The 24635-nt window shown below is 33.6% G+C and overlaps 2 protein-coding genes, 1 long non-coding RNA gene and 1 pseudogene across 6 annotated transcripts; 3 read left to right on the plus strand and 1 right to left on the minus strand.

The window, feature by feature from the left end:
• The first annotated feature begins 1886 nt into the window (after positions 1 to 1886).
• Positions 1887 to 12606, plus strand: LOC145610470 (cytochrome P450 71D9-like; annotated as a pseudogene).
• Positions 3547 to 7683, plus strand: LOC145612653 (melianol synthase CYP71BQ17-like). The gene is made up of 3 exons (XM_081667979.1): positions 3547 to 3639; positions 3931 to 4523; positions 7614 to 7683. The coding sequence occupies exons 1-3, from the start codon at positions 3547 to 3549 to the stop codon at positions 7681 to 7683; spliced, it is 756 nt and encodes a 251-aa protein (XP_081524105.1).
• An 835-nt stretch (positions 12607 to 13441) lies between the features above and the next one.
• Positions 13442 to 15636, minus strand: LOC145612364 (desmethyl-deoxy-podophyllotoxin synthase-like). Its single transcript, XM_081667740.1, has 2 exons — positions 14848 to 15636; positions 13442 to 14239 (listed from the first exon to the last, which is right to left on the minus strand). The coding sequence occupies exons 1-2, from the start codon at positions 15175 to 15177 to the stop codon at positions 13607 to 13609; spliced, it is 963 nt and encodes a 320-aa protein (XP_081523866.1). The 5' UTR covers positions 15178 to 15636; the 3' UTR covers positions 13442 to 13606.
• A 2946-nt stretch (positions 15637 to 18582) lies between these two features.
• Positions 18583 to 24396, plus strand: LOC145611395 (uncharacterized). 4 transcript variants are annotated; one of them, XR_014106376.1, is made up of 7 exons: positions 18583 to 18750; positions 18890 to 18965; positions 19134 to 19243; positions 19396 to 19538; positions 20901 to 21464; positions 22797 to 23201; positions 24163 to 24396. It is a non-coding gene; the product is annotated as an uncharacterized LOC145611395 (long non-coding RNA). The 4 variants fall into 4 exon arrangements; XR_014106377.1 differs by lacking the exon at positions 18890 to 18965 and having other exon boundaries at positions 22797 to 22857; positions 22986 to 23201; XR_014106374.1 differs by lacking the exon at positions 18890 to 18965.
• The last annotated feature ends 239 nt before the right edge of the window (positions 24397 to 24635 follow it).

Raw genomic sequence — 24635 nt, forward strand, 5'->3', positions numbered from 1 at the left:
CTTAAAATAGTTTGGTCATGTATAGCTCACCCAAAAAATATATCCTTGGCCCAATCCATCTTTAGGTCGGATTTTTACGTTAAAAACCCACCTAAGGCCGCCCATCTAGCTTAATCATCTCTAAGGTCTTGTCGTTAATTCTTCAATCGCAATATCAGCGGTGAATTGCAATTTGCAAATAGCTCTATTTAAAAAGATGTGAATACATCAAAAATCATTAATCATGTTAACTTTGGAGCGGGGGAGTATGCATTGTACCGAGAATGAAGAAAAATATTACACCGTGAGTAATTGTTTTGATACTAAAACCAACCTTTTTCAACTCAATGTTGAAAATTTATGGACCTAAATACAACTATGTATGTGGAGTATATGGTTATAACTGTATTTATACGTCACTGCGGAGCCAGCGTGGAACAAGGGGGACAGTTGTCCGCCCACTTCCCAAAAAAAATTAGCTTTAAATACAGTATTTTGTGCGAAATGTAATAGATTATAGTAATTGGCGCAGCGGTTAGAGTTTAATTGATAGAGCAACGTGGTCTTGACTCTTGAGCTAAAGTTCAATTCATCTTATAGGCATTTTACTTTTTTTTTTTTTTTTTTTTTTTTTTTTTTTTTTTTTTTTTTTTTTTTTTTTTTGTTTAAAAAGAAACTTATAATTTTACTTCAATTTATTTCTGAATAATTACTTCATATAAGTATTTAAGTCATAGTAATTATAGTTTTGCATGAACATTAACTCAAATTACATACGATTGTAGTAGGTAATTATGACAAGTATTACAATTAAATAGTTATATTATTTATTGTTCGAAATTTCAAAAAATTATGAACCTCTAGTCAAATTTGTTTATGGAGGAAAATTTTGTATATGATGTTTGATTTTTTTGACTAAGTACTCCGTATTTATAATTTTGAGTATAAAATTACACTTTAACTTTTTAAGTATTTTTTGCTCCAATATTTTTGTCAAATAAGTGATGTTCATTTGTCCCCCCTTAAGAAAATTCCGGGCTCCGCTACTGTTATACGCTGTCATATACTTTTTCTGTTTTTTTTAATTGACATTGTTTGCCTTTTGCACTATTCACAGACTACACTTTGACTCGGTTATGTGACTTATAAATATAATAAAATATAGTTATGTGAGATTATTGAACTTATTTGAATCGTCTATATGTATATTAATGTCCACTTTTTATAATTTTATAGTGTTGATGATTATTGAAGTTATTAAGCGTTAAAAACATGCGTTGGCAAGCGTGATAATAGAAAGGTGTCAGTTAAAAACAGCAGAGGAAGTATTGTTTAGTCCAAATAAGGTGATCGAATTCGGTAATTATTATTGGTAGGCTTATTTACCTATTTTATAGGGTATGAGTTTAGTTTTATGTGTAGCAACCGTTGGACCTTTTCTACTACATGATGGTCAGATTAGGGAAGGAGTTTATATGAATAGACATCTAGGGTTATGGCCCTATAGTAGTATTATATCTCATCAATAGAGAAAACCCCACAGTGTGTATCTACTATAGAAGACACATAATGAAGAAGGACTTGATCAATTACCATAGAATCAGGTACGCTTCTGCAAATAAGATTTGTTGATTAATTATTTGATATGAATATTAAAGTATATTGTAGGAATTAATCCTACCACTCAATTAAGGCGAATAATAGTAATAGGAATCACATCACAAGATTCACAACTCACTATATATCTAGCTAGCTAGTTTACACTAAATTTGCAATTCGTTAGACTAGTCTACTATGCCACTTAAAGTCAAGACTAAGCTCCACAAATCCCATGTATATATAGAGTTGCCAGTAACTCAATAAAATCATACAATTCAATAATTTAAAGCTCTTAACACTACTACAAAATGGAGGCTCTTTGGTTAGTACCAATACTCTTCATCATTTCATACTTTATACTTTACATTTTTAAAAACCAAGCACCAAAAAATCTACCACCAGGACCTCCAAAGTTACCCTTAATAGGCAACCTTCATCAGCTAGTATCAAAAACCACTCTCCCCCAACGCCGCCTTGCCGAGTTAGCAAGTGTGCACGGCCCAATCATGCACCTCCGCCTAGGACAAGTTTCTACGGTAATCATTTCCTTGGCGGAGATGGCAAAAGAAGTGCTGAAAACTCATGATGCTTTACTTTGTAGTAGGCCTTCAATGTTACTGGGAGAAGTAGTGTTCTATAATTGTGGTGACATCGCCTTTTGCCCCTACGGGGATCATTGGCGCCAACTCCGTAAAATGGCCACCCTCGAGCTCTTTACCACCCGCCGTATCCAGGCGTTTCGGCCCATATGAGAGGAGGAGGTGGTGGATCTTGTCAAGTTTTTAGCTTCTAAGTCTGGCTGTGTGGTTAATCTTAGCAGCCGGATTTTTTCCCTCTTATTTGACATCACTTTAAGGTAATTTTTGTTAGAGTATGCCCTACTTCACTTTATTTTTACTCAATTTAAATTATTTTTGGTGAACCTAAATTATTAATACTGATTTGATATAAATTTTTTTTAAAAAAGAGATTTAAATCTAATAAATAACAATCAAATCAAATTAAAAAAAAAACTTTTAGCAGCTACGATCGTTAATGCAAATCATACATTTTTCATACCTTCTTTCATATTGCTGTGATTCACAACCTTTTTGACGAGGGGTTCTATCGATCGGTTGCAGTCGTGGAGAAATTTTTCGTCTAATTCATCTAATTGTAATTGAAGGATTTACATCTGTTTCGATCTTGAACAAACCTTTACCCATGAAACAACTTGTATCATACTAAACTCATATATAATACTAAAACAAAACTAAAACAAAGGCTACTATAGGGCACTGACTACACTCAAACCCAAGAGAGAAAAAGAGAGAAAACGGCTAGCTGATACTTTTTTTTTTTCTTGATAAACGGCTAGCTGATACTAATTATATATAATTATTTTTGCTAAATTGAAATTATTTTTACTATAAACTTATTTTTATTTTACAAAATTAAAATTATTTTATTAATTTTTTTAAAGGTGAAATAAAAGTAAAAGTTTTTTTTTTTTTTTTTGAAATACTATATTTTTGGCTATTTAAACAGTAAAAAAAAAATTTCTTAAACTACAAGTTTCATATTTGTTGGTTTTACGGAAAAAATGCTAAGGTAGATTATTCATTTTGAAAATTATCCTTCTATATTTGTGTTTTTTTTTTCTTGTTACATGTAGTGCTTGGATGTTCCGTAGTTATTTCAGTTTATAAATTAGCCGATATCTAATAATTATGTTGTGTAACAACAGATTAGGAATGAACAAGAAAGGCAAAGATGGTGAAGAGTTTAAAACACTTATAGGAGATATTACAGAGATTGGTTCTGGCCTTTTAATTGGTGACTTATATCCGTCATTGAAATTTATAAGCACCATTAGTGGGATGAAAGGGCAACTTCAAAGGATAGTCAAGAGAATTGATAATTTTGTTGATCCTATAATTGAAGAGCATTTGTCTAATAAAAAACAAGGTATATATTGAAGACCAAGATATGATTGATGCTCTTCTAAAATTTCATAAGGACAACGTACGTCTTAATACCGATTTTACTCTTACTACCAGCAACATCAAAGCAATAATATTGGTAAGTTGGACTAAACATCAATTGTTTGTTTGTTTGATATGTATAACTAAAAAGAATATTTGCAATATTTAACATTTGTGATTCTTATTTCTCTATTTTTTTTTGACAAAAGGGTCTAAAGTTCTAAACATCTTTATAATGTTTGTGCCATAGTACATCCCAATATTTCACTTGGTGTACATTTTAATATCTACTCCGTAGTAAAGATAGATTAATTTAAGATGATATTCTTTCAAAACTATGCAAAATTAATGAAATTCTCAAAAAATATTTAATTAAAATTACATATAGGAGTTATTTGCTGGTGGGAGCGAAACATCTTCAACAATGATCGAGTGGGCAATCTCTGAGTTATTAAAGAACCCTAGAGTAATGAAAAAGGCGCTAGATGAGGTGAGACAATTATTCAAAGGAACAGAAACCCTTATCAATGAGGTAAGTTTGGACAAGCTCAAGTATTTGAAGCTTGTAATCAAAGAAACTTTCAGGCTTCATCCTCCGCCTTTATTCATCCCAAGAGAGTCTATGGCAAGATGTGAAATCGGTGGTTATGAAATACCTTCTCAAACTCGAATTTACGTTAATGCATGGGCTATTGGAAGAAGTCCAACACATTGGATTGACCCAGAGAAATTTTATCCTGAAAGATTTGAAGAGTCTAAAATTGATTACAAGGGAATGCATTTTGAACTCATTCCATTTGGTTCCGGAAGGAGGATCTGCCCGGGAATGGGACTAAGTATTGCCATAATCGAGCTCGTGCTAGCCATGTTGCTCTACCATTTTGATTGGAAGTTACCAAATGGAACTAGACCCGAAGAATTGGACATGGATGAGACCTCTGGCATAGTGACAAGGAGGAAGAATGACTTGAAAGTAATTCCTATACTATCTACTTTCTCAGGTTTCAATTAATATAAACATCAAGTCAAGTAGCAAAAAGTGTGATCAATAATGATGAGGATGGAATTTTCCGTTTGAATACCATCATTATTTGATTATGAATAATGTTTTTATTATTGTAACGCATTATCTTTCAAATAAATGATCGTTCTTGTGATCAATTATATTGCTTGTAGTATTTAATGATGATTAAGGGTCTTTTGTTCCATGTTCCGAATCGATCTTATCTTTTTTTTTGGACTAAGTAAGTTTTCATGAATTCAAATCAAACAAAATAATAATGTTAACTAGAATTAATTGATCTTATGTCTAGTGTATCATCCCAAAACATTAACCTATCAAACTAATTAACTGTTGATATCTCTAAATTAATGTTTATTATGTCATATTTTTATAGTAACTAGTTTTTTAGCTGGGCAATGCCCCATGTTGTAATGTGTATTACAATAATTGTGAATGGTATTCATGTTATAACATGTATTACAATAATTGTGAAATGTATTCATGATTCAAATATTGCATTATGATGAACATTTATGATTCAATCCAATTTATATTATTGTTTTTTGGAAAATTCTCATTGGTAGCCTCGTACTTTTGCCTATTTTCATCGGTAGCCACTTTTTATATGAATTATCTTTTGCAGCCTCAAACTTTTAAATTTTACTTCTGTAGCCAATGTGTTTTTTTTCATAAAGATGTTTAGGGTCGAAATACTCATTTATAAATTGAAAAATTGTTAACAGGAATTAAAAACCTACAATAAGAATACTCTGGTTTCTTTTACATTTACAACAATTTAATTTTAGGTCTGCCAAAATTCATCAGCACAGGTACAAAATTGATTAATTTTAATTATATTGCTTGGAATATTTAAGTGAGGGTAAGGCAGTATGTTGGTGTATGGGAGAGGGAGTTAGAGGAGTGTTGTAGAGTGTCGTGTGTTAATTAATTTTCTTTATCATTGATTCGTCAGCTATTTTTTTATATTTATCATCACTCTTATTTATTTCCTTTCCATCCCATTTTCATATTTTTCAACAATAACTCCATTGTTCTCTCTATATGGCCAGTGGGTTTTTAAGATTAGCCATCTTTGTTGTTTCAATATTTTTTTTTTTTTTTGGTGCATGGAGTCATATTATAGAATTATAGTGAGGTAACATGACGTGGCGGCGTTTATCTACTTGGTACATTGTAAGGCAACAAGCCAACAATGAGATAGATTCATTTTATTTTTGCCTAATTTAACAACAAGCATACCGGTAAATATTAAGGGGCCGTTTGGTTGGGGTATTCAATAAAGCGAAAGGCATTTAATTACCATGAATTCCTTTTTTTTTTTTTTTTTTTTTTTTTTTTTTTTTTTTTTTTTGTGCATAAGAGGGGCAAGTCCTGGGAAAAAAAAAATAACAAAACATAAATTAAGGAGGGATAGAACAGGAAACGCTTTTCCTACTACATCATCATATATATAAAATACGATCAAACTCTAAGGTCGAGATTGATCAACTCTACTGTAGTTCTGGGACACTCCTTAGTTAGCTAACCAATCAGCTATGCGCACGCGATTCCTTCTCGGTACACATGTTTCACCTCTACTTGTTATCTTATGTCTTCTATAGCTTCCTTGCAACAGTTAATGATGTCAACATACTCACCCCCATATGCCTCATCACTAACAATAGCTTGCGCCATTACTTGGTGGTCAAGGTAGTTAGAAAAGTGGTCAAGGTAATAATTGAATCCCTTTGCTGTTGTTTGATAAGCAAATTAAATTATTACCTTGACCACTCACCCCTCCTATTACCCATTTCCCTCTATTTTAACCCTACCCCCCAAGGGATTCATTTAATACCCCAAAATCCTCTTCACCCAATCACCTTGACGACTTTTCTAATGTTCCCGTATGCAGAGCGTTCCCGTTTGATTGTTGATTATTGATAGGTGCGAAAGAAAGACATTCACATTAATATGTTTTTGAAAAAATTGAAAGCGACATCACTAGATATGCATCTTATCGACTTCAACTAATAGACGAATTTTCAATCGCAACGTTGTATCTACACGCTGTTGTGATCACAAACATACTACACACTGTTCTGATTGTCTTCATTGTATCAATGTGTATATTGAGGTCAAAATTTCAAGTCTCAAAATGATTTGTTCATGTTCGTTCCATTTTCGTTGCATTTTTTGTGACTCGGTAAACCAATTACCGCAATAACACTGTTTTTTTTTTTTTTTTTTTTTGAGGCGGCATTTCCCCAACAATACTAACATATCAAAATATCACTAACGTTAGTCAATTAAAGTTCACATTAAGTATTTTTGCGTTTAAGCAAAACTGCAAAACTACTAGTGACTAAGTGTGTTGAGCCCATGAGTAAATCCTCATATGAGTGATGTGTTGTCCCACATTGGTCGAGTTTATAAGTTTAAGTTTGTATTGAAATGTGTATCTCACATTAAAGAAATAAGAAAGTTGTGTCCACTTTATAAGGCTAAAGGGCTACTCCCCTCATTGCTATATGGTTTTGAGGTGGAACTTCCTTGGTTGTGTAAAGTGGACAATTGTATCGGGTATGGCCCAGGCCTGTTTATCAAAGTGAAACTAGTCTATGTCCCTAGCCTAGCCATTCAAATAACGAGTTTTTTTTTTTCCAATCTTATCTAGAAAAATGTTACTCAATAGAATAATCATGAGGTTTATATACTTCACCGTTTCTACTAAAATTTCTAGTCATAAATATTAACACGTAAGAATCAATGAATTATAGAGTACTTCGTAATAAGTTTTTTTTGAAGAAAAGGTAGTACTTCGTAATAAGTTTCACAAAGGGAGTAGGAAGAACGCTATTATTGTATAGTGTGGAGTTAGAACACATGAAATTGACTTAGAACAAACGAAAAGAAAATTATGCAACGAAAGGTCGAAAACAGTGCAACTTGAATACTTCCTCCATTCTTGTTTAGGGAATTTATTCTCACTCACGAAACAATCAAAAATTGACCATTGATTTTTTTTGCTGATGAGTTGGGTCTCAGTTTATTATTATTATTATTATTATTACTAGATATAAGCCCGTGCAATGCACGGTTTTAGTAAATCTTTTTATTAATTTGCTAGGGAGAGATTAAAAATATTTACGATCAAAGATTTACATCCATATATGTAAAAAAGATAATTATTAGTTTTTAAAATAATTTAAATTTTAATTGTTCAATATTCGCTATTTTTTCTTGGTGGCAAAATTTTTAAATCTTATTTGTCTCTTTTTATTAGGTGGCGAGTGAATTTTTTAATTCTAAAATAAATTATTAATCTAAAATTTCATTCGTCAAAATAATACCTTTTCTTATGTGGCGCGCCGAATGCTTTCGAAAAATGCCTATTTTATTTATATATATTAGATTATTATTATTATTATTATTATTATTATTATTATTATTATTATTAGGGAAAAATACACTTTAATAATCCCAACTATGAGCGATTTACCTACAATAATCCCAACTATCGTTTATTCTACAATAATCCCAACTATTAGGTCAGTTTTCCTCCAACAGTCCCAAAAACCGGTTACCTGCTGAAAGGGTAAACTTTTTTTATTTTTGTTTGTTAAATGACACATGTCAGTACACGAGTGGCCTAATATTACAATAAAAATTAAAAAAAAAAGAAGGAAAAAAAAAACAAAAACATCCCAGCCACCCCTAGCTCACCGGAAACCGCCCAAACCACCCAGCCACCGCGAAACCCTAACCCCACACCACCTAATCTCGACGGATGCTGGCTGCCCACCTCCACTAACCACCAAAACTAGCCGGCTGGCCCTCTACGACCCCACTAACCATCGCAGCAACACCCACGAAACTCCCTTATCTCTCCTTCTCGTGCCTCTTTCTCTCTCCTCCTCTGACGAACTACCACCAGCGCCACCAACCTAAATCGCCACCGCTGCCTGCCACTACTGCTCCCCCTCCTTCTGAACTTCTTCCTCCTCTAACCCCAAAAACCGGCAGTCACCCCTAAACCACCAATCGACCATTCACCTAACCCCCAGAACAACCAGCCACCGACACAACTATCGCTCCATTCGCAACCCGCACCGCAGCGACGAGACCCTCCCAAAACCACCAACCACGATAAGCAAGCAATTCGTCCTCCAATAATCACCCCTCCTTTCCCTCCTTCGTCGGAAAATCGAAAAAACCTTATTAGTTGGGGAGTTTCGCTAGCGGATCTAGGCGAAAAAGAGGATAAGGGGGGAGGTTAGGGTGGTTTCGCGAGCAAGGTGGTTGTTTTGGGTGGAGTGGAAGGGGGTAATGGAGGTTCTGGCGAGGTGGGGTAGTGGAATCTGGTTGGGCTAGGGGGATGGTGGTGGCTGGAATGGAGGAGAGGGGTTTTTTTTTATTTTTTCAGTTTTTTTAATTTTAATTTTAATTTTTAATTTTAATTTTTTTTTGAACCGCTTATGTGATGCCACGTGTCAAAGCAACCTGTTACATTAGGTTGATGACCGGTTAGGTCTGCTCTAGGAAAACTGGGTGCATAGTTGGGATTATTGTAGAATAAACAATAGTTGGGATTATTGTAGGTAAATCGCCCATAGTTGGGATTATTAAAGTGTATTTTTCCTTATTATTATTATCATCATCATCATCATCATCATCATCATCATCATTATGAGCTTAACACACAAATAAACTAAACAATAAAATTAGATGACATGTAATTAGCCATGGTATCAATGCAAGAAGATATATGAGCCTTGCAGACTCGGTTCCTAGCCTATGGACATTGTGTATACTACTATTGTAAAATAAGTGTTTTAAAGACTACAAAATTGTAATGAATAATATGTTTGTTTGATACTTTGATCAAAGATGGTGTTGCGACATTTTGTTAATAACTTTGAAAACGAATACCGGCACAATCAGAGTGCACATTGTATTGCTAGTACGTTCCAGTTATACATTACTCCCACTCAAAGGCACTTTTGGTGAGAGATGGAGCCATATAAACTTATGTCCAAAAGAATAAGAAATGTGTTTAGCTCTTTGTATTTTGTGTATTATGTACATCAAAGATCAAGAATAACCAAGTCAATTTTATAAGCAAGAATGGAGATCCAATAAATAAATCTAGACATCATATGGGTGATTAAATCAAAATAATGAAGTTGATTGAAATACCATAATCATCCACTTTGATGGGGAGTTACAAGGAAATTCAAGAGAAAGAAGAAGAATTCCAAGAGATTGACTTTAGGTATCAAAAAGTCTACTCCACACCCCATTTGTGGGCAATCGTCCTTAGCCACAACCCATTTGTGGAGTAAGCTGATTTCTTTCTAAAATAGACACCACAATCCACTTGTGGGCAAACGTTGTAGGCAACAACCTACTTATGGAGAAAACAGGTCAACTTCTAAAAACATGGTTTTTACTCTCTTTAATCCAACAACTACACCAATCAAAAGTAACTGGCCATTGAAAAAGTAAACCTTTGTTTATTCATTCTCACTATCGTTACTCCAGTGGTTGAGGTTAGTTCTTCTTCTTCTTAATCTTCTCTTCATCATGTTCGGAAAACTCAGACTTTGGTTTGTGCTTTTAATCTTCTGTCACATGATCTTTCGATCTTCCTTCCAACCGTCACCTCGGCGACGATGGTGATGTTCATGAGGCTGTTTCGCCTTCCAATGATGCTCAATTGGGTGATTCCCCTAAATCGAATTAAGTGAGGCTTCTTTATATTTATTGTTTTGGATTTTTAATGGGCTTTGTCCGAATTTTAATTTGTGGTGAATTTGGGGTGTTTTGTTGGTTTTTTTTTTCTTGGTAATTTGATTGTTTAAGTGATTTTTTATTTTTAATTTTTTTTTCTAGGTTTTCTTTGATGGGTTTTGTTCAATTTGTGATTTTGTATTGAATTTAACATTTTCTTTTTAATGTACATATATTAAAGAACACACTGTATAATGTAAAGAACATATAATTCAAACTCAAAGAATATATTATGCTCTCGTTCTTTATAAATGTCTATAATGTTCTTTTTCCTCCCATGTTCTTTAAAATATGCATAATGTTCTTTCCTGATGTACCATGCGCATAATGCATCCGAGTGTACTATAAAAATTTCACAAAACACAACTCGCCCTCCTTGATCAATTTATGTCGCCCTCTTTGATCTTTTGTCTTGTAGTGTAAGAAAACATATTCCGAATGATTGTTTAATAATGAGAAATATCTACAAGTTTAATTTAAGAAAGTAGTGATTAAAAAAGATAGATTTATTTATTTTTGCTTAATTTTCCAACAAATATATTGGTAATATTTAGTATTTTCTCAGTTTTTTTTTTTTTTTTAATATAAATACAACACATTTTCTTGACACATATTAAGAAGTAGTGGTTCAAAAAAAGATAAATTGACAAATTGTTCTTGACACAAATTCTAGAAAGTAGTGATTAAAAAGATAAACTGACAAATTAAACTAAAGAATTTAAATCGTAAGAATTTAACACTATTTTTTATTGGTGGTAAAATTATTTCGAATAATTTATTCGACCTATTCTCCTATCTTAAAGTGACGACAGAAGTACGTTATTTGTACCAACAATTCAAGAAGTTGATAAATGGGTCTGGGTCACACCCGTCATAATAGTCCACTTTATATGACCAAGGAACTTCCAACTCAAAACCATATGGTAATACGGGGAGTAGCTCTTAGCCTTATAAAGTGGACACAACTTATTTCTTTAATGTGAGATACAGTTTTTAACACTTTCTACACTCTTTATTGTGGGACAACACGTCACTCACATGTGAGTTTGCTCATGGGCTCAGCAATAGTCAACAAGATGCACACAGCACACCCCCAATTTGAGACACTTAAGTAGTTATTAGCTACTCCGTATTAATATTCTTTAAACAATTAGCAGGGGTAAATTTCAAAAGTTTACTAAGGAATCTGATAGAATTTTAGATCCCATAATTTCTGATCATCAATTTAAAAAGAAACAGGGCAAATATGAAGAAGATTTGGTTGATGTTCTTTTGAAATATCACACGGACAACGTAGATGATCCAAATGATTTTTCCATGTCTACTGATAACATTAAGGGAGTTATCGTGGTAAGTCGATGGTTTATTTTCTAAACTTAAATTAACTATCTTAATGCTGCTTATTTGTTATCGTATTTTGTTTCTTTGAAAAAAATAAATAAATAAAAACCATGCGTGGTACTTTTTATGTCAATTTTGAAAATTTTTGACGTGATTTAAATAAGTTTGACTATTGTCAATTTGTAATTTAAGTATAAAAATCAAATTAGCTCGTTGGTATACAGAGATTAAAAAGGCTTAAATGTGTGTTTATAGGAGCTTTTAGGAGGTGGAAGTGAGAATTCATCGGCAACGCTAGAATGGGCAATGTCCGAGTTGCTAAAGAACCCGAGAGTAATGGAGAAGGCACAAGCTGAGGTACGACGAGTGTATGAAGAGAGTGGAGTAGTTGATGAGACGAAGCTCCATGAGCTCAAGTACATGAAACATGTGGTAAGAGAAGCTTTAAGACTACATCCTCCCGTCCCTCTATTGGTACCTAGAGAATCCATGGAGAGATGTCAAATTTATTCCTATGATATACCAGCCAAAACTCGAGTTGTGATCAATGCATGGGCTATTGCAAGAGATCCTGAATATTGGACCGACCCTGAAAAATTTAGTCCTGAAAGATTTGAAAATTGTTTGGTTGATTATAAAGGAAATAATTTTGAGCTAATTCCTTTTGGTGCTGGAAGGAGAAGGTGTCCCGGTATGACACTAGGGGTGGCTAATGTCGAGCTAGCATTAGCCGCGTTGCTCTACCATTTTGATTGGAAGTTACCTAATGGAGCTCAACCTGAAGAGCTAGAGATGGATGAATCTTATGGCTTGACAATGAGAAGAAAAAACAAATTTGTTTGCAATTCCTATTCCTTTTCATTAGTTGGTTTATCGTTACACGTACAAGATGATGTTGGAGTTTTTTTTATTCGACATGTGTATTATTAATTATTTTATATTTTGTGTAACGATCATTATGTCGTCTGAGACATAAAGTTTAACAATCACGTGTTGGTAAACATAATATTACAATCAAAATAAAAAACTAGGTAGTTCAAGCAGTAGATGGCACTAACTTAGGGTCTGTTTACTGAAATGAGTTAAACTAAACTAAATTGAACTAATTGGAGCTAATTAACTAAACTAAACTGAATTGTTTATGAGAGAAGGAACTTAAAAACTGAATTGAACTGAACTAAACTATACTGATTGGAACTAATTAACTGAGCTGAAATCAAGTTGAAGAGAACATGCCCTTAATAGAGAAGGCTAGAGTTAAACTTGTCCACGTACATCACTATCTTTTGAGGTTCTATACAAAGTATACTAATATGACTAATGTTAAAGATACTAAGGTTTGATAATTACATTTTGTTTTGACAATTCCTTTGCTTTGTCTTATTCATCTTGTATTCTTTATTAATAGAGAAGGCTAGAGTTAAACTTGTCCACATCCATCACTAATCTTTTGTAGTTCTATACAAAGCACACTAACATGAATGGCTAATGTAAAAGATACTAAGGTTTGATAATTACATTTTGTTTTGATGATTCTTTTAATTTGTTTTCTCTTATTCATCTTATATTCTTTATTATAAGAAAGTTCAAAAAGTTGTTCGAGAACATATTAGGCCTACTCAATTAATTAAGTACTCCCCTCATCCCAATAAAACCATCACTCATACAAAGTATAATTTTATTCAGTGGTAGAAATTACCGGTCAATGTTACGAGTAATAAAATTAATCACAAGAGAATAATATATTTATATATATGAGTGTACATACTCTACAATCATAATCGAATAATGTTAAATAATGGAAATATAATTATGTTAATTTCCATTCTCATTATTGATTATACTTTTTGAACTCGATTACTGTTACAAATTAAAGTAGTATTGAAAATTCCTATAAATTGAGCCAGTTCATAGGAAAACAAAAAGACCATCATTTGAAACTAGAGAAAGGACAAAGCAAAGGAGTTACTTGTAAGTCATTCTTGCTCCTCCCTACTACGCCAAAGGTCTCTTCCATGTCCAATTCTTCGGGTGTAGTCCCATTAGGTAACTTCAAATCAAAATGGTAAAGCAACATGGCTAACACGAGCTCGATTGTGGCGATACTTAGTCCAATTCCCGGACAAATCCTTCTTCCGGCCCCAAATGGAATCAACTCAAAATGTGTACCCTTGTAATCAATTGAAGACTCTTCAAATCTTTTAGGATTAAATTTTTCCGTGTCTTTCCAATGTTTTGGATTTCTTCCAATAGCCCATGCGTTAACATAAATTCGAGTTTTCGCAGGAATTTCATAACCATCAATTTCACATCTCGCTAAGGATTCTTTTGGAAACAAGCAAGGGAGAGGAGGATGAAGCCTTAAAGTTTCTTTGATTATAAGCTTCAAATGCTTAATTTTATCTAGACTTGTCTCATTGATTATTATCGTCTCATCATTTCTTCCCAATACTTGTCTCACTTCATCTTGTGCCCTTTTCATTTCAGTAGGGTTTTTTAACAACTCAGAGATTGCCCATTCGATTGTTGTTGAAGCTGTTTCGCTCCCACCAGCAAATAACTCCTGCATAGTTTTAATTTGTAATTATATGATCATAATCAGCACTAGACATTAAATTTAATATGGTGATTATATGAAGATTATGATCTTAATATATATACTTAATTCCTCTATTTCTTTATCCTTGCAACAGTTTGACTTTTACACTATTCATACGAACAATTTAACTAGATGATTTATAGTTAAACAAAAATATAGTCATGTAGAATCTTGTTAGACTTGTCTCGGTTTACACTATTTAAATATCAAATGTTTATAATTTTTACATATGTCTAATTAAAGATATAAGCAACTGAAATAATGCATCTGTATGCATGAAAGAGAAGTGTTCGTTGCAAGTATTAAAAAAAACAAAGAAAGTACTAGACAATAGACATAAAGTGTGTGTACTACTTATTGGTAAATTAAACAAGGGTAGTACGTACAAGTTTTAGTTATGTTAACTTTAACACCTTATAAATTGATGATGCATGTAATTAAGCAATCAATATTAATTTTGGTGTTTAGAGAGCCGTAAGATCAAACGAGTGTTGAGAATCACCGACCTGAGCTATCCCTCACTCTCATCATGTAAGCAATCAACACAGTATGTAGAACGTACGACGGCTTACCATAACTATGGCCTTGATATTGTTGGTAGTGAGAGAAAATTTGGTGTTAAGATATTGGTTGTCCTCGTGAAATTTTAGAAGAACATCAATAATGTCTTCTTGTTCTTCTTTAATACCATGCATTTTGTTAGACACATGCTCTTCAATTATAGGATCCATTAATTTGTCAACTCTCTTGACTATCTCTTGAAGTTTCCCTTTCATCCCACTAATGGTACTTACAAACTTCATTGACGGATATAGGTCACCAATTGAAAAGCCGGAGACGATCTCCGCCATATCTCCGATAAGTGTTTTAAACTCTTCTCCATCTTTGCCTTTTTTGTTCATTTCTAATCTGGTGTTATATGCATGACTTATGAGAATTCGGCTACTACATTCAAATCATGGTATCATGCATTCAACGTATGTAACATGTAATCAAACAAGCAAATAATGTCACATAATTAAACAAAAATGATTAACAATTACAGCTGAATTGAATTGTATCAGTTTGGACAAATAAAGTTTCCCTTTTGGAGTATACAAACGTCAATTTGGGTAAATAATTAAAATGGAGAGAGTATTAACCCCACTTGCAAATATTATTAAGTAGTGCTTCCTCCGTGTTGGACTTTTTACTAATATAGTCATAGAGTAATAAAAATACGAGTATATTTTATCATAAAATATGTTACGGAGTATTAGATTGGAATTAATACTAGGAAATTTTGACAATTACCACCTTTTGTTTTGTCCATTTTAGCAATTATTTACCACCTTCTATTTTTTTTTTTTTTGAAAATTACCACCTTCTATTTTCAAAACCATCAAAAGTTACCACTTTCTTGCCCCCCAACTAGCACGTGACGTCATTTTGGGCCAATTCTTTCCCTTCCCTCCCTATTTCCTTCGCATTTCTCATTTCTATTTGGATTCTCATCTCCCCTTTCACTTTTTTTTCCCCAAACCACCAATAATTGTCCGTCAATTTTGATTTGGAGGAGTGAATTGAAGAGTTTCTGAATTTTTAGGGGAAAAGAAGTGAATGAGAAGGTAAGAATCGAGTTATGGAAGAGAAATGGGAGAGAAATAGGGAGGAAAGGGAAAGAATGAGCCCAAAATGATGTCACGTGATAGTTGGGAGGCAAGAAGGTGGTAACTTTTGATGTTTTTGAAAATAAAAGGTGTAATTTTCAAAAAGAAAAATAAAAGGTGGTAATTGCTAAAATGGACATAACAGAAGGTGGTAATTGTCAAAATTTCCTTAATACTACGTATAAAGTTTCATTTCATTTTGGTTAAAATATAATATTTATTAATAATTAATTTTATAAAAATAAAGTCAAACTAGCTAATATATTGACATGTGTGCAAAGTTAGTTATGTCATTGACATAGAAAGTATACCTCTTGTTCGATTTACTCGCAAAAAATTCCATTTTGAGGTGGTTCAAATTACTCGCAACAATTTTTTTTCCTTTTTAGTATGTTTTTGAGTGGTAATTGACCAATATACCCTTACTTTTTTTTAAACAACCTTATTAAATTACAAATCTGATTATATTATATTAAAACCCAAGCTTAATTAATTAAACCCTCATCCCCTTTAATTTTCTCTCTCCTCCTCCAACCCTATTTTCATGGTGGCTTTGTTTTGTTAAGAGCGGCGGCGTCATAAGATCAGAGGCGTCGTGGGTTTGAATCGTGGGTCGGGTTGCTGGTGGTCGGGTGTCCTGGGTTTTGGTTTCGTGGGAAGGTGTCGTTGGTTTCGTGAGTTGGTGGATCGATGTTGCTAGCCTGGGTTCGTGGTTGCAGATCGACGGTGCTGGGTTTGTGGTTGCAGATCGGCGGTGCTGGGTTCGTGGATTGCTGCTGGGTGCGTAGGGTGGTGGTGGTGGGTCGACGGGCTCCTGGCCTTCTGGGTTCGTGGGGTGGCTGGGTTCTGGGACTGGACCAGATGAATTGGATATGGATGAGACCTTTGGCATAGTAGCAAGGAGGAAGAATGACTTGCAAGTAATTCCTCTACTATATACTCTCTCAGGTTTCAAATGATCGATGAGCAATGACAACACTGGTACGTGGTATATAAACATCAAGTGGCAAAATGTATGATCAATATTGAGAATATATAAATGGAAATTTATTTAAGGATATTTTGATTTTTACCACCTTCCAATAACGACTTTGTCGAATTTACCACCTCCATAAAAAAAGATTTACTTTACCACCTCATAAAAAAATAAAACATCAGTTTTACCACCAATCACCTCCAACTAACGGATTCCGTCCATAAATCCGTTAGTGCGGCCTACTTTGCACACGTGTCGCTATATTATTGGGTAAGTTTTAAAAAAAATTAAAAAAAAAACAAAAAAAAAATTAAAAACAAAAAAAAATTAAAAAAAAAAAAATTAAATCCGGCAGCCCCACCTCCCCTACCCAATTCCGGCCACCATCTCCGATTCCGACCACCCCCTCCCTTTCCCTCCCCGTTTCCGACCAGCCCTTCCCTCTCCCTCCCCGATTCGGACCACCCCATCCCTCTCCCTCCCCGATTCCGACCACCCCTTCCCTCTCCCTCCCCAATTCCGACCACCCCTTCCCTCTCCCTCCCCGATTCGGACCACCCCATCCCTCTCCCTCCCCGATTCCGACCAGCCCTTCCCTCTCCCTCCCCGATTCGGACCACCCCATCCCTCTCCCTCCCCGATTCCGACCACCCCCTCCCTCTCCCTCCCCGTTTCCGACCAGCCCTTCCCTCTCCCTCCCCGATTCGGACCACCCCATCCTTCTCCCTCCCCGTTTCCGACCAGCCCCTCCCTTCCCCTGCCCGTTTACAACCAGCCCCTCCCTTCCCCTAGCCACCACCTAACAGCTACGACCAACCCCACCACTATCCAAACCCAGACGCGAAACCACCGCGACCCGAAACCACCACCACCCAGACGCGAAACCCACACGAAATTCCGACCAACCGAGGTAGTTGATTTCGTTGCTGGTTGGTTGACATGGAAGATCGGGGAAGATGAAGAAGAAACGTTCAAAATGTGGGCCCTACTAACGGATTCATGGATGGAATCCGTTAGTTGGTGGTAAAATCGATTTTTTGGAAATTTTGGTGGTGGTAAAGTAAATTTTTTTTTTTATGGAGGTGGTAAATTCGACAAAGTCGTTATTGGAAGGTGGTAAAAATCAAAATATCCTTTATTTAATTAATTTTCCATTTGAATTTCATTATATGATTATTGTTATTACTACCTTCGTTACATATTTATGTGCAACTTTTGGCTAATATTTGTAAGACATAAATAATTCTAAAGTTGCACATAATATGTAAAGAAGTTAATATGATGTATTTTCTTTCAAAATAAATGATCTTGTGATCAATTGTATTACTTGTAATATTTACATGTAAGTTTAACCAGTAAGGGTTATCTTTTGTTTAAATTATCTAATTTTCTTATGTTTTATTTTTGTAATACAAAAGTTACTTTAATTCACATACTTCAACAAACTAATGGTTATTTTTTAAATAAAAAAGTTACTTCAATTCACATACTTCAATAAACTAATGGTTATTGACCTTATTTAATTTTTTAGTAAAATTTGATCAATCCATAACCATTATAAAAATGCAAAAGTTGCTACTATTCCTTATGAATAGTGTTTTTTGGTGCTATTACATAGGTGCCCCTGAATTCATTGAATTGCCGATTTTGCCCTTGCTTTCTCACCTACTTCCTCACCTTCTTCCCCTCTGTCTTTCCATCTCAGAAGAAAAAAGGTCAGATTTAGGGGAAACAATGAGAGAGAACCTAGAGAGAGAAAACTAAAACTTCAGCAACTCAAGACCACCGATCATCCCTTTCGACGATGGGGCTTCGATTCTTCTCAGAATTTCGATCGTCACATTCATCAGGTCCGATCTCCTTTCTTTTTCTCGATTTTGTTTCAAATTTTTGGGGTTTACTTGTTCGATTGTCGTGGATTTTTGCATATATGTTAATGTTGTTTTCGAATTTTTTGGATTGAATCTTTGTGGGTGTATTTGTGTGTAGGAAAAAGAAGAATTTCTTGAAAAACCCAGTTCTTTATTTTACAATTTTCGTTGATTCAAGCATGATGATGAACTGGGTATTTCTTTTTTTAGTCAATTTTTTTTTTTCCTTAACAGAAATTAAAAGTGAATGGAATTGAAATAGAACATAAAAAAAAAAGATTCTTAGTAGTTAGGAAATTGGGGTTTAATTTTAATTTAGTGGTGAATAAGTTAGTAATTTCCCCTAATTTGATTTTAAACAGAAGGAAAGAAAGAGGAATTGACATGGAAGAACAGGGCTTGGAAGGTGGTCAACCTGTAGATCAGTCGAGACATCCATCTGGGATCATCCCTACTCTGCAGTATTCTTGAGGTAAGATCTCTATCCTTTAATTTTTATAATCATCTAATATCAATTTTGACAATCTTTTCACAGTAATCCTTTTTTGTGCTACGTTTCTTCGTTAAGCTTCTTAATTAATTTTCTCAAATTCGATTAATAACTTGAACTATTTTAAAATGAAGGAGTGGTGATGAAACCCTCAAGGATTTTTGCCCTTTTGATCTTAAAGGGAAAAAGAGGAAAGAAACTGTGATGAACGGCGCCGGAGGTAATGGTGTTGGGGAAGTTCCTGCCATCAATTTGATGAAACTCAGAAACTTATAAGGTATTTTCTCTCCTTCAATTTGATGTGGTTGAATAGAAATATGTAAAAATTGCTCATTTCTAGAAGATTAGGCTGTAATTTTTTTCTTGGACTTTTGCTCAACAACTTTAATTTAGATGTTTGTTTTTTAATCATCAAAAATCATTTCTCGATCTAGCATTTCATTGTTAATCGAATTAGAGAAATTGAAGCAGCTCACATGTACTTTTTCAATTGATCAGCTGTATAGATGTAAAGTAGGGATATTAGAGGATATGATAAAGCAAATTTCAGTATATTGCTTGATTTTTAGTTTTAAGCTACTAATTACATAACCAAGCTTATTTTTTTACATTTAATTTATTTCATGTGTTTATTGTTTGTATTTCTCATCCATCAGACCAAAATAAATCCTTCTTAAAAAAATATATGGTCAAAGTTAATAAATAAACCATGCAAATGTCAAAATGTTCCTCCATATATACAAATAATTAAAGAACGGAGGAATTGAAGTATATATATCATTCAGTTAATAATAAAGCATGATACGAGTATTATGATAATTTTTATTTTCATCGCATAAATATGATGTTGATTATGATTCATGATCTTTCAATTTTCTTTTTATTGTGTGGACATAATACAATACCCAAAAAAGACGACTCTACAATTTATTCGTGGTTAGTGGTTGTATGAATTATGATATTTATCCAGTAGCTAATTTTAGATGTTTGTTTGGTTTGGGTGCGATTCGTCCCGGGTAAGGCACTGAAGGAGGGGTTGTGATATTCAGGATTTCTCAGCTTGGGAAAGTAGTGATGATTGTGTTTTGAATTGTGTTATCTTATCACATAATGTTTCTGTGGTTTCGAATTGTGGTATCTTATCTTTGTATGGTTAGTAAGGTAGTGATGATTAAATTTTGATTTGTGTTATCTTGTTACATGACGTTTCATTGGTTTCAAATTCTATTCTCTTATCTTTGTTATTTGTGTAGTGTTTAAGCTCAATCGCTCTTTCAATTGTTGTGACTGTAGTTTTAGAATGGTTTTCATGATTCCATATAGTATATTTCTGTTTGTTAATGGCTTTCTTTTTTTACTTTTAGAATTTATGACAAATGGTTACTCTTTGTAATGTGAATTTGAATTTTTCTTTATCTTTCCAATGCTCTGTAAGCCTTTTGCTGTCTTCTTTATGCGGTATTTGTTATAGTTGTTTATAATCTGGTGGCAAGCATGGTCTATGTATTATAAGGCTTGCACTTGCATATTTTTTTTAAAATGTGTTTCTGGAACGTGTTTTTTGTTGTAATTATCTTCTACAATCCTGAGCATTGCTATCTATAAATTATTGCTTACCAAGTACTCTCATCAAATGCAGATTTCTGGTGGAAATCATGGCTGGGCCATTAATTCAATCAACTAACATCCCTGCTTCATTTGCATTAAATGGCCAATTTCAAAGATCTGGGCCATTTATTTCATATTCTTAGTAATTTTGTCAATTTTGTTTATGTCATTTGATGAATATGATGATCTTACATAAAATGGGTACTTAGATTTGTTACTTATTACTTTGTAAGTTAAAAAAGCTACTCACAAATAAGGAATGATAAAAAGATAAAGGCTACATTTAATCGTTTGTTGTTAAATTATGGCCAATTTTAATTTTTGTAAAAGATTGATAGAATTTTCTTTACATTTTTGAAAATGGCAACTTCGAGGAACAAAACATGTTTTTCTTACTATTTTGATAAAAAATCTGAAGTACACAATCTGAACCAATTTCAGCATTTGAACTCTAAAAATGACAAAACCAACAACGTTAGATCAGCTGCCAGAAGATGTAGATGACTTGATTGACCTCAACTTGCTGTTCTCAACCCCATTCATTGTTGAAGAAACCTTGCAGCAGGATCCCGAGGACACTGCAGACAAAAAAGCCGTGAGTCTATAATGCTTTATTGCATTATGTATTATTGCTCTTAGTTTTTGGGATTATTTATCATATAATTTCTTTTCTTTAGTATCTAAACCTTTCACAATTTAGTGAGTTGCTATTCACTTTTAGTTCTTGACTGTGTGTGTGTGTGTCTATGCTCGTGCCTGCGTGGCTGCATGTACTGATATTTGTGCTGTGCTGAACTGCTGATCCTATATGGAATATGTATTTCCCATCCATTTTCATTCACAGAAATTTTAGTGCAATATACTAAATTAGCCATGAGTACACGTAGTTAACACTATCTACATTTGTAGATTGATCTTGCTTGTATTATGCTTTTTTCTAATTTACCTTGAGTTTAGATAAGTTCAAAGTATTAACTCATAAGTTATGCTAAATTCTGATGAGAGCTTCCTACTGCTTATTCCAACATCTCAATTTGAAACAAAATCCATTATAAAATTAGATTACAAGTATGAACCGAACTACAAAAATTCCGTGAACAAGGAAGCCACAGAAGCTGCCAGAAATGTAAAGAGAAATGCCACATCCTAAGCCCATAATCATTACGATTGATTCACCTTCACCTCCAATTGCACCTCCAATCTGATGATGTAGTATTAATAAGTGTGCAGGTTTTAGTAGTATCGCTATATAGGTTCCTCGATTGACTGATAAATGCTTAACCCTTTGTTTCTTGTAATTTTGCTATTTTTGTTTTGAATTTGTTATGGTGGATTGAATTGATTCTCTGCTGATGCTGTCTTTAGTATTACTGGACTCTTGGAAAGCAAGGGTTCCTCTTGGTTATCTCTTACTCCTTAAATTTGCTTTGGGTTTTGTATTATAATGCTTATTTTTCTATCAATTGTGTGCATTTTTGTATTAGTTGTTGAAGTCTGGACATTTAGCTAGGTGTAAATTACAAAATAAACTTGATCATATTCTACATTCAAAGAATAAACCAAAAATTGGGGCAAACAAACAATCTAAATCAAAATAAGGCTTGTCTATGGGTAGTATCAGTTTATATTTATGAAAATGAAGAAGATGTGAAAGAAAGAGCTAACACATGGTAATATTAGTTTATATTTTATGAAAATCAACAGAATTTGAATTGCAACTGCTCTATAACTGTCAAGGTTTTCTTTGAGTTTTGATCAGATGAAAAGCTGCTATTAGTGGGTAGATACTGGGAAAACACTAACCACCTTTATCATTTTCCATGATTACCTTTTGTTGCCATTGGTCATTACTTTCTGAAGCTTTGTTAAATTAATTTATAATCTGTTTTCTCGGAGAATGAAGATAATGTGCTTGCTTGTTAATCAGTTGGGGACGGTGGGTAAAAAGCGCTTCGACAATTACAAGCTGAAGAAGATGAAGAGGAAAGGTTTCAAGTAGACTTGAAGAAAGCTTTACACAGTTCTTTTCATTTATCATTTCTTAATTTGCTTTGATGCTATTTTTAAATTGATTTGTTGACATAGTTTTTTGCTGGTTTTGATTTATTGTTCACAGAAATAATGAAATAATGATTTAAAGTGCGAGAATGCAGCGATGGAGACAACATTGATGAGAAGAAGAGGAGTTGCAGTTGAGAAGGATGGCAATCCAGCCAAAAGCTAAGATGAATTTTGGCTGCCTTACCAGAAAATATCTGTTGATATGGGTCTTTGGTTATGATTTTGTGACATCTGATAATTGCCAAAATAGCAAGATTTTCTTCTTTGCATGGTTAGCTCTTTGCCTGATTTCTTTTTTTCGGTTGCATATTTTCTTCAATTATTCAATTATTGAATGTGCATCTTTTAATAAATTATATGAAATATATATTGACTAATTATTAGTCAAATTAAATTATGATGATACTGAAATTTTTGCCCCTGGTGATGCTGATTCTGTTTCATACTGAAAATATATGAGTTGCTGCTATTATATGTATATAGATGAACTTTGGAGCTTGGACTTGGATTGATTTTTGAATGTCTGGTTTATTAGTGCTAGCAATTTCCTGGATCATAGTGTTAAGCTATTATTAATCAAGAATTGAGTAGAGTCAAGTGATTGGATGCCCTGGTTTCCATCAGCTCATTACCTAGGTCATCCTGGGTTCAAGGCTCCTGTCCCCTTCTCCCTGGACATTATTTCTTAGTAGCCACCTTTTTTTATTTATTTTTTTTTAGGAGGAAAAGTAGTAGCCACCTTCTACAGGCCACCTCGAGAGGGTAATTGTGCACCTGATCTGGAAAAACAGTTTTAGGCTATCAAATACTGCATAGTTTGTTCACTTGTGCTGGTTTTATTTCATATGATCGATTTGTCTCAGAAAAACCTATGTTTGTACTCAGCAGCTTCATTATTAGGTTTTATATATGCTCAAGCTTTGTTATGACATACATTGCCATTTCTTCTAGAAATTGTCTATTTGCCAAATCAATTAGGTAACTAATAAGGATAGAAATAGTTGCCTTAGTGACAATTAGTACACCTTATTCTTTTTATTGATTGTCGGATAGCAAAATTTCAGAGTGGTTTGTATCTTAAAGAGGTAATACTAAAATATAGCTTATTGGTAGATGGTGTCCTGATTAGCCGATTATTGAGTAATGACTGAAATGTATGGTATTTTTGTTTTATCTTTTTATTACTGGAATGCAATTTTTGATGAAGTGTATGGTATGCTACATTTTTACAGGTAAGGAAACATTGTTGCAGAGATGTCGAGAGCTGGAAAACATCCAAGATAAAAGCAATAGATAGTGCTAATCTAGAACAGATTTGTAAAATCGATGTCTTCTATTTAAACTCCCTTGCTAGATTATCAAGAATATCATAATGAGTCATTAAAGAACTCATAATTGTACCTCAAAAAATATTGTTGATCTTACATTAGTGTCACAGTTTCTTAATTTAAATGTTTTACTAACTACTTGGGGGTGTTATATGTATAGTTATCTAACCATAGAATACATCTCTATTTTAAATAAATAATAACTAGGAGGGTTTTAAAAATATTGCTCTTTTTTTTCTGTAACAAAAATGGATGATGTTTTTAAAAACTTCTGAGAAATAATTAGGGGTTTTTTAAGCTTTGGATGATCTAATGTGATGGTGTGTTCTATGTATTCCCCATTACTAATTTTCCCTTAATTTACGTGTTCGAAAATC

The sequence above is a fragment of the Chenopodium album genome, chromosome 24, assembly GCF_948465745.1.
Source record: "Chenopodium album chromosome 24, dcCheAlbu1.1, whole genome shotgun sequence".
Taxonomy (NCBI): Eukaryota; Viridiplantae; Streptophyta; class Magnoliopsida; order Caryophyllales; family Amaranthaceae; genus Chenopodium; species Chenopodium album.

Excerpts from the sequence above, each read along its gene's own strand:
- LOC145612364 (XM_081667740.1), bottom strand. The coding sequence starts at position 15,177 with ATGAACAAAAAAGGCAAAGATGGAGAAGAGTTTAAAACACTTATCGGA. Across the intron at positions 14,240-14,847 it reads ATATCAAGGCCATAGTTATG|GAGTTATTTGCTGGTGGGAG; the intron begins GTAAGCCGTCGT and ends AAAACTATGCAG.
- LOC145612653 (XM_081667979.1), top strand. The coding sequence starts at position 3,547 with ATGATTGATGCTCTTCTAAAATTTCATAAGGACAACGTACGTCTTAAT. Across the intron at positions 3,640-3,930 it reads ACATCAAAGCAATAATATTG|GAGTTATTTGCTGGTGGGAG; the intron begins GTAAGTTGGACT and ends AATTACATATAG. Across the intron at positions 4,524-7,613 it reads AATGACTTGAAAGTAATTCC|TACTAGATATAAGCCCGTGC; the intron begins TATACTATCTAC and ends TATTATTATTAT.